Here is a 10,418-nt window from a genome sequence, read left to right as displayed (position 1 = left end):
TTTTGAAGTAATACCAGTGCTGATGTGATGTGTGTTTTGCTTGAGGTGCGCAGTTCTTCACTCTCAGGGATTGATGCCATGGACATAACTTTCGATTAGCCACCAGCCACGTCGTGGAAGAAACAGGATGTTCTCGACTTTCAGCTTCTCCTTCTGCTCTGGAGCTGCTGAGCTTTGCTTGTTTTTAACAAAAAAAGATTTCATGGTTGTGGTTTTCTAGTTGTGAGGATGAGCCGTCAGTCATTACTTCTGTTCACATGAATTTGGTTCTGTCCCCTCGCTCTGTGTTTGTGATACGTTGACTCTAAAATACTTTCCGCTCATGTAAATGACGCCGAACTGTTGCCAAGTAGCTTTAACTCGTTTGACAGCGTGAGACTTCTGAAAGCTTTGCTCAGGTTGAACTTGTCGTGCACGTGACCCCCGCGAGTGACTGTTCACTCAGCTCTGATGGTGTTTCACAGAATCCCAAAACAAATCGATTTCCTCCGCTGTTTTCTGACACTACACTTGAACCTTTCTCCGGAAACGGAATCATAACATACAGTCCTGTGTTTTCCAGTGATAATGAGATAATTAACTTGTTATCTCGAGGTAATGATAGTTAACTAATAATGAACTATTTAAATATCTCTTTATCTCTAGATAAAGCACTCGTTATTAGTTAATTATCTCTTTATTAATTAAGTCGTTATCACAGGAAAACAGAGGAAATAAGATGTGTGATCTCATGTCTCTAAGGTTTCTGTACCTTTGAACTTTTTGCATGTTAAGTCATTTTTAAAAACACGAGCTGGCCCGCAGGCAGGGTTTCTTCTCAGCTGTAGTTTTCATCGCACAGGATCTGTCTTCTTTTTGCTTTTATACGCAGCTCTCTCTCTCTCTTGGCATTTGTGTTTGTGCGTTGGTTTTTTCCAGATTTGAATGGCTTATGATTTAAAATATACAAACACTGGCTAACTGTGACACTGTTAATGCATTTTTTTCCCTGCATTTCAAAACTTGCGTGTAAATAAAAATAATGAAATAACATTTGTCTCTTCTTCAATCTATTTTACAGTTTGTTGTATTGTTAGATGTTCACACGTTTCTACCATAATCACAGACATTGAAACAACATAGTTTAACTTAAAGAACTTTATTAATCTATGTACAACAGCGACTTTCAGAATGATCTGAAGACTGGCACAGCAGCGGGGATCTACAAAAAAACAAAAACGACACATAAGACAAGTAAAACAGTCCGGGAATAAAGGCTCCATTCATGAAGGTTCTGTTTGTGTTGACTTGTTAAACGTGTGTGTGGTCATTTTGGAGGCTGCGTGTGTGGTGCTGGTCATTTAAATTATTCTGTTCAGTCCATTTATATCTATGATGAATATCAGAAACCTTTATGTATAATGTAACACTTCAGCATCACAAGCTGCAGCCTCTAAAACGATCACAGTTTCAACAACAGCACAAGCTTACTGAAGGTTGGACTTATTACAGATAAGACTTAAAGGTTCAGTGCGTAAGATTCAAGTGAAAGGATCTATTGGCAGAAGTAAAATAATCCTAGTGTGTGTTTCATCTAAATTGTACAAATTGTTTCATTTACCCTAGAATGAGCCCTTTATATTTACATCAGGAACATGTCCTCTCTATGGTGGCTGCTGTGTTTTCTACAGTAGCCCAGACTGGACAAATTAAACATCTTTATGACAACTGAAGGCGACCACAGGTTCTCCTTCATGTTTGGAAGGGGAGGGTGCAACGTCACCACTAGATGTCACTACATTCTACACACTGAACCTTTAACTATGAGCCAACTAAAGAAGCAGCTACATGTACAAATTCAGCAAAGCTTCTACAAGTTGTAGACAAGCCCTTGATGAGTGAGAGTGAGAGATCACCTTATTCTTCATCATCTGGTGGGATTCCGAGCTCCTCGTCTGTCCATTCAGAGGCTTCAGGCCAGGGGAAGTGACCCTGCAGGAGAGGACACAACCTTCAGCTTCACATCCGGACTTATTGTGTTCCTGTCAGGTTCCGTAAAACTAGTACAAGTTCAAACATTTCAAACAGGGCTGCAACAACTAATCGATTATAAAAAATAGTTTGCAACTGATTTAGTAATTGATTAGTCGGGTCTGTAATAATATACAGCAAACAAACCAGTAAACCAGCCAATCCTGTGCCTTGTATCGCTCTCATGACACCATCTCCTATGGAGGCAACGTTTGAAAAACGGCGGAGAAGAACAACACTAACGCTACGGACGAGGAAAACACATGTTGGAGCTGGTCCAGAGGGTTCTGCACAGTGACCCTCCCTGTTCTGCACAGTGACCCTCCCTGTTCTGCACAGTGACCCTCCCTGTTCTGCACAGTGACCCTCCATGTTCTGCACAGTGACCCTCCATGTTCTGACAGTGACCCTCCATGTTCTAGACATTGACCCTCCTGTTCTGCAGTGACCCTCCCTGTTCTGCACAGTGACCCTCCATGTTCTGCAGTGACCCTCCATGTTCTTCAAAGTGACCTCCATGTTCCGGACAGTGACCCTCCATGTTCTGCACAGTGACCCTCCATGTTCTGCACAGTGACCCTCCATGTTCTGCACAGTGACCCTCCATGTTCTACAGTACCTCTGTTCTGACAGTGACCGACAGTGACCCTCCATGTTCCGGACAGTGACCCTCCATGTTCCGCACAGTGACCCTCCATGTTCCGCACAGTGACCCTCCCTGTTCTGCACAGTGACCCTCCATGTTCTGCACAGTGACCCTCCCTGTTCTGGACAGTGACCCTCCCTGTTCTGCACAGTGACCCTCCCTGTTCTGCAGTGACAGACAGGGTCAGTGTAGTGTTTACTCACCAGAACCGCGTCCGGGTCGTGCCAGCAGTGCCACAGGATCCAGAACCACATGGCTCCACTGAGCAGCTCTGACTGGAACTGCTGGCTCTTGGTCAGTTGTGGATATTGTCTGTACTGCGGCTCGATGTGAGGACCCCCGCTGCCCCTGTAGAGTGAAAACACATTTTAAATATAAACGTTAGATCTACAGACATCTTGTCCTGAGTTCTGCTTTTTAACCAGCGCGTTGTTTTGGTAATTTAACGTTGTGTTAGCATGTTGTTGCTACAGCTAGCACACAGCTCGGTGCTAGCGGGCTGGAGGCCACTTACTTTCGGATGTTTACTCTTTGAGGCCCGCGGCGGAACAGCCGGGAGCCCAGCCGCAGAACGCCCAGCGTCCTTTGTAAAGAAGACATGTTGGTTTTAACCGCTTCTGTGTTTCTGTGTTTCTATCCGAGCTAATGGCGAAAAGTCACCTTCTCCACAAACCACCTCCCAACAACGACCCCTGTGATTGGATAGAGAGACGAGACCCACGTAGTTCCGTCAACAAGAAGAGGCGGCGATAAAAACCACAGCGCCCCCCAGCGACCAGGCGTAACACAGGCATAGATAGATAGATAGATAGATAGATAGATAGATAGATAGATAGATAGATAGATACATACATAGATAGATATTCAATCAAATTACTCTCTCATTTTCTTCCAGATTTTCTTTAACTGTCAAATATCAACCTCAATTTTACAGCATCAGTCAGGCTCTGTTTTCTGTAACTTTGATTTAATGTATCAAACTATGTATTACGATATATAATATTCTCACTCTATTATCACTGTTGTTATTTTTTGTAAATGAATGTTGAGGATTACTTGTTTGTCTGTGCTCTCAGTGTAAATGTCAGTACAATCTAAAATAGACTCACACTGCACATCACCAGACAGTCAAACTTAGGTTTGCGTGAGCTAACACGTAGGTGTGTGTGTGTGTGTGTGGGTCCAGAAAGAAAATAATAAACATCACTTAATATGTTTGGAGATTTGCATGTTTTCAAAAGGAAATAATAAAAAAATGTCCTTTTCCAAAGCACTTCAGCCAGGCAGCCAGCAGATGGCAGTGAGAGTCTGAAGCTTGAGGGCCTCACGTGACAGGAGGGCCAGACACTGACCTGCTGATTGACATGAACCTGACATGTCCTCAGCCACCCACACGCCCACGCTCAGGGCGGAAGCAATCACAGCTCCCTCTGAAGTGCAGTGAAAAGGAAATCGCTCCGTTTTTACTGCACTTCTAAGAGAGCAACATTGGTCCCAAGGGTTGTCATTTTCCAAGTTCGTGAGTGGGAGGCTGTCGGCAGTGGTTTGTCAGGCAGTGGACCTGGAGGAGACGTTCAGGGATGTGATGGTCCGTGTCTTTGTATCCAGACAAGGGAGGAAGACATGCAGCGTGGGGCCAAAGGGCCCTGTGGTCACACATTCCTCAACTCCTCCAGTGCTGCCCACAGCCATGACCAAAATATCAGATCCTGTCATGCAAACACTGCGGTCACAACATCACGCTTTCACACATATAGATGTTTACATTGTGTTCTGGACAATATCGTGGCAACAACAGGTGATGTTTTAAAACCACCATGTTCATCATAAACCTACATTTTACATTTACATTTAACACTGTGACGTAAACAGTCTTGTTTATCTGGCACCTTCTGTACAGACGTGTATTTTTAACAACAGGAAGTGATTTAGATTTATGTTGCTGGGGTGAAAATTGCACTGCCTACCACTCCTATGCTATATGTTCCCAAACAAAGTCACGTGACTATTGTACATCTACGCTTCAACAAACTAAAAGTAGAAATAACCCGCCGAGATTATGACTCTGGCAAAAGTTCTGCACTGGAAATTGTCCCGAGTTAAAAATATTTAAGCGCATGATGTTAAATGAAACTAAATCCTGAACTCAATGTTCATATTGCACATTTAGAACATGTGCATTTGTGCTCAGTGGCGAATGAGACTCATGTAGTTCACAGATGCTTCAAGCATTAAATAAGTAAGACTGAGATTATCATATAGTAAAAAAACATTGAGATACTGTGATGTCATCGTTTGAATCCCTTCATGAAACTCATCTTAATTAGTTTTTCTTTATTATTTGATCTTAATTGTCTCTTAACTCTACTGGAATTGGTTCAGATTAATTATATTATTTATGTAAATACAAGTGCTGATCCCACACAGACACCAGAGATAATGTTGCAGTGGTGAAATGTCCGACTCTCTTTAAAAATCTCTCTTTCATTAAAGACCTGTGCACAGAACAAGATACACAAAACACACAAAACACACAACCAATACAATTTACATACAAAGCACAGCAGGTACACATGAAGAAAATTAATTAGAGGAAGCATTTAAAGTGCTTCAGTATAATATCTTTTAGATTCATAAGATCACAATAGCAAAAAAAAGTACTAGCTCCTCTCTTCTAAGCTCTTCAAATAAAGTATTTATTTGAAGAAACCATAAATAATAAATCAATGACACTTTACAATTAAAAAACAGCAAACAAACTAAGACTTTTCTCTCAGAGGGAATATACAATATAGTTTAATGTAACAGAACAGGACACATTAGAGATCTTATTATCATGTGCACAGGTAATATAACTGACTGAGAACTTCACTTACGAATCCCTGTTATTAAAATAATCAATAAAAAGGTAATAAAATACAATTCAAAACAATTGTTGGGTGATACCATAGACAAATTAAAATGTTAAGTTTTGGTGTAGTAGTATAATATCATAAAGTATACAGCATTGCATAGGAAGAAGCCTGCATTACTTGGGGTAAATATATACATTACAAGTATTTGGTATACATCAAGCAGTACATGTATGAAATATGAAGTTATTAATTGCACAGATATGGTTTTATCAACATTAAGAATATATCAACATGTAAAAAACTTCCAGAAATTCATGAGCCAGGTTATATTTTTGATAGTTTAATCAGCCTTGTTTGATCCAATTATCAGTTTGACATATTCAAACAAACCCAGTAGCTATGACTTTCACCCGGGGCAGCGTCACCAGACTGGATCCAGCGGCTGTGAGGTCATCAGAGCTCTTAATTCGAGCGTGTTATTGGAAGTGGTCAGGAGGCAGTTTTCCCCCTCAACCACTGATGTGAATGCCATCATTATGTTCCGTGCAGCATCTCAGAGTGGTAGTTTGTGTGGGGCTCGCTCGGCCCGGCGTCGCTCTCCTTGTATGGTTGTTCCGCAGGTGGAGGCTGCAAGTGTTGTTATTTACTCTCCACGCAGGCCCAGGAAAAAATAGACGTGTGTCTTCACTGTTGAGACGTTTCAAGGCAAATACTCACGTCGTGGTTTGTGCAAATAAGATGCAGGACAGCTGTTGATGAAGTCTAACTTCTCTAATGGAGGTTATTTGTTCTGTTTTTGTGTTTTTAAAGCTGCAAACTGAAGTATTTTTAGCTCCTCACACACATTAAATTCTCAGTCAATGACAGAAAACATCATTGGTAGTGGGCAGTGGTTATTTACAAGCCTCAAACTAAAAATGGCCTGATGATTTTTTAAGTGTTTCGGATATCCGGCGTGAGAGTTGTGTCAGTGTGCTGTTGTTGTTGTAACCTAGAAATGGCCTCGCGTCAGAAGCCTCCAGGCAGTAACCGGTGGCAGCCACAGCACGGCCGCAGCGGCCGCGGCTTTAGCCAGGGAACCAGAGTGGGCAGACAGATCTGTCAATCAGTGGCTTCCGGAGTTTGTTTTCTGAGACCTCGTCTTCTTAAGTGCATGGTTGACACAGACAGTTTTTTAGTTTTCTTTTTGGGAGCACACACGCGGCAGCCACGGAGCAAATTGCAAGGAGAGGAGGAATCTTAAGAGAGGTTTTAGGGAAGTGTGGGCTTTTATGGAAGACACAGCAGGATAGAAAAAATTGGTTTCACTCATGAATATGACTGTAGTTTTGATTTTTTGACGTCTTAAAGGCAAAGATTGTGCTGGTGTGTTAAACATCCAGGCCTCTCTCAGCCTAACTGGCTTGTGAACCCTTAAAATGAATCAAAACGTGGCCTCGTCACACTTTACTCTGCTCTGACGCTGTAGGAATACAGAGTTGGGGGTGTGAGAATTAAAATACTGTGCACTTGAGAACTTAACAATTGTTTTCAGGCACTTCCATGTTATTAAGAGCCAAGTCGGAAATATTGGAGCCTATTTTCTCCTTGTAATTAGGACTCGGATGTTGACACGAACTCTTCTTCGGAAACCGATCATTACGATAATTATGTTGCAACATGAAAGCAGCATTAGTACGAACTTGAGTTTCCTTTGTGGTTTTGTGTGTCATTTGTTTGTAGGTTTTAACAAAAGAGAAGAATGTAAGGATAAAAAAAATAAAAAAAGAGGATATCTCTGGTTCTGCTGCAGCAATTTTGATGCTTTTTTAAAAACTCAACATTGTAAATCTGACATTATCATAAGAGTACAGCACTAAATCAGTTGGATGCTCTTTAAATAATCCGTTGACCCCCTCAGATTTATCTTGGCTCCACGTTTGTGTCTCGACTCCAGCGGTGGGGAAAAAGAAACTGACAAAACAATTTTGTGCTGAATCACTGTGACGAGACGTTAGTGTTTTGGTGGTTTTTTTGGGCAGAGTTATTGGCAATATCAGGCCCTGGACGGGGACACTGCAGCATGATTATATGTGTTGACAAGACGGCAGGGATATAAACAGCATCAAAGGGCCGACAATAATTCAGCTCTGCCACTTTTACACCGTGACACCATTCAAAATAGCTCGTGTGAGGCAGCATTGTTTCCTGCACTCCGGCGTGGCACTTGAAGGGCACCCGGGGAGCCATCTCATTAGGGCGACCTTTGGACGGGGAGGTCACAGGCAAAAGGACGCGAGCACATGAGACCCCGGCGACTTGTGTCCCGTCGTGCCTGGGATGCACTGCGCTCGCCGCTGACTCTTTTGTTGATGGATCAGCTGGATCAGATTCTCTGTGGTGCATGTTTCCATTAAGTACACACACACACACACACACACACACACACACACACACACACACACACACACACACACACACAGGCCTCTATAATGAGCGATAAGTGTCTGCATACTCGGTGTAGGGACTCTGATTCCTTCACAAAGAGGAGAGCTGATCAATGGACATGAAATCTTTCTCATTTAGTAAAAAATACTCAACTTTTCACAGTAAAAGGACTGAGAAGTAATGTGTCAGTGCACAGACACAATCGTGGAAATTCCCTGTTTCTCTCTGGCTCATGGTTCCATCAGTCATCAGATAATCTCCTGAGGTTATTGTGTATTTTGATATTCCACTCAGACACACACACTACCTGCATTGCAGAGGATGTCACTGTTGTCTTTACCACATTTAGCCGAGCACGTGCACACATCGTTATACATCTCATGAAACTAATGTGCTTTTGAAAACACGCAATGCGTAAATATATATGTATAAATATCTTGATCTTATACATCGTACTTCTCACAAGTTTAATTCAAAGTAAAGTGGTATTGATCCCAGTCAAAGCTCATGTTGTGCCTGTGGCCCGATGCTGCAATGCAGTGAGTTATCCCTGGATGTCACTGGATGTCCTAACAGCTGTTTGACACCAGAGGGCGATGTCAACATGTCAGAGGAGGGAGGATGGGGACTCCACCGAGCTGCAGCTGGAGCCTTTTCTACACTGAGAATTAGATTTCATGTTCAAACTGAGCTTTTTCTGTCACGTTACAGAGAAATCAATGTCCTGATAACAGCGATGAACCACTAGACACAGCTTTTTATTCATTAGGGCATCAGAGGCCTGATCAGACAGGCTTATGACCAATCATCATTTTAATCCAATCACCTAATTCATGAATTTGAAGTCTGTCCGCAATCCTCCAGCTCTGGACATGTGTGCAGGACATTGTTCTTCTGTGTTCACCAAATATTTATCAATCATGACGTTTCACCCCCATTTCTATAGTATCAAATAAACAATTAAAACCAAACCCACTGGAAAAATAAACACTTGTGTCATAAGAACTACTTAAAATGACAGAAACCATCTTTAATTTCCCCCTCCATACTTTTCAGTTTGGTACGTGTCCCGTCTGCTAACATGGAGGAGGCAAGGGTTTAATGACCTCTACTGCAGCCAGCCACCAGGGGGCGATTGAGATGATTTGGCTATATTTGTGGGCCCTCTTATATCCAGTCTGTGGCATAGCATATATCCACTGACACACGTCATACAATTTGTATAATCAAATTCAATGCGTATGTACTTTGTCAAATAAAACCTGTAAAGTTGAATAAAAGAATAAATTGATAACCAATCAGATCCAGTAGGGGTCGCTGCAACTACAACCGAGTGTCTCCTCTCATTGGTAAACAGACGATATTTATAAGCATTTCACATTCCCCCATTCACACACACAATCATACAAGGCTTCTACGCACCACACACACACACACACACACACACACACACACACACACACACACACACACACACACACACACACACACACACACACACACACACACACACACACACACACACACACACACGCCAACTGCTCAGTATCTAACCCAGGGACAGTTTGACAAGCAGACTGAAGGATCTGGGGATCGAACCTCCTCACTTCAGTCGTTTTCTGCCACGTCATCCACAGTGTTTCATCTTTTATTCTGATTTGACAGGTTTGTACCAGTTCTGAAAGTCACAGGCTGGTGCAGACTGCTTCCTGTTTGCCCTCTGACCTATGAGGACTGTTTCATTTCAGGCTGAGCACCCAACGGACTTGTTTGCTGTGATGAAACTAATCTCACTACAGTTATGTCAACTCAAAGTCTTCTGAGTCTCTGTGTCCCTGCGTTGAGTCTCAGAGTTTGTTTAAAAAAGAAACAGTGTCTGGGTAAATCACAACTCGACAGTGATTCCTGCGGATCAGTCTTGAATATCATTTGTTATTAGTTGCTCTTCATGACGGGCCGGGAGCCAGAACCTTTGATCGACTCCTTGTGGGTTTAGATTTCATCCAGCAGGGGCCGTGACAAAAATAAATGATCTGATCTTTGTTGTACTGGCAGAGTGACAGCAGCTCGGTCCAGGATGACTCACTCTCTCAGCAGCGAGCCATTCCTGACGCTCTCCCCCCGACCCATCAGCCAAATTGCAGTGAGCCGACGCTGCTCGCCGCCCCTCGCTCGCCGCGGAGCAAGGTGGTCGCATCCTCGGGGCCCCGGCGGCACTCTTCACATCCCACAGGAGTGAGAACGTGCAAAGCAGTGAGCAAATGTGTTGGGAGAATTCCTGGCATTCTCCTGCCTGGTCCTGGTGGCCTGGCTCGGTGTTGGGTTCCTGGGAGAGAGGGAAGAGGAGCCAGGCGAGTCGGCTGCAGACTCAGCAGCTGACACCTCCTCTGATCTCTATCTCTTCCTCCAGCCATAAACCAACCCGTCTGACTTTTCAGCATGGTCGCCACGTAAACAGAGCTTTCCTCGTGGCCTCAAGC

General features: G+C 43.1%; 1 protein-coding gene across 1 annotated transcript; it reads right to left on the bottom strand.

Annotated features, from left to right (window-relative positions):
• Positions 1-1,122: 1,122 nt before the first annotated feature.
• ndufb2 (NADH:ubiquinone oxidoreductase subunit B2) lies at positions 1,123-3,363 on the bottom strand. Its single transcript, XM_035147400.2, has 4 exons — positions 3,171-3,363; positions 2,860-3,004; positions 1,896-1,971; positions 1,123-1,201 (listed from the first exon to the last, which is right to left on the bottom strand). Exons 1-3 carry the CDS (start codon positions 3,254-3,256, stop codon positions 1,897-1,899), a joined length of 306 nt encoding a protein of 101 aa, XP_035003291.1. The 5' UTR covers positions 3,257-3,363; the 3' UTR covers positions 1,123-1,201; position 1,896.
• Positions 3,364-10,418: the final 7,055 nt, after the last annotated feature.

The sequence above is a fragment of the Hippoglossus stenolepis genome, chromosome 22 (assembly GCF_022539355.2).
Source record: "Hippoglossus stenolepis isolate QCI-W04-F060 chromosome 22, HSTE1.2, whole genome shotgun sequence".
NCBI classification, from domain to species: domain Eukaryota; kingdom Metazoa; phylum Chordata; class Actinopteri; order Pleuronectiformes; family Pleuronectidae; genus Hippoglossus; species Hippoglossus stenolepis.
This window is presented reverse-complemented; position numbering and strand designations above follow the sequence as displayed.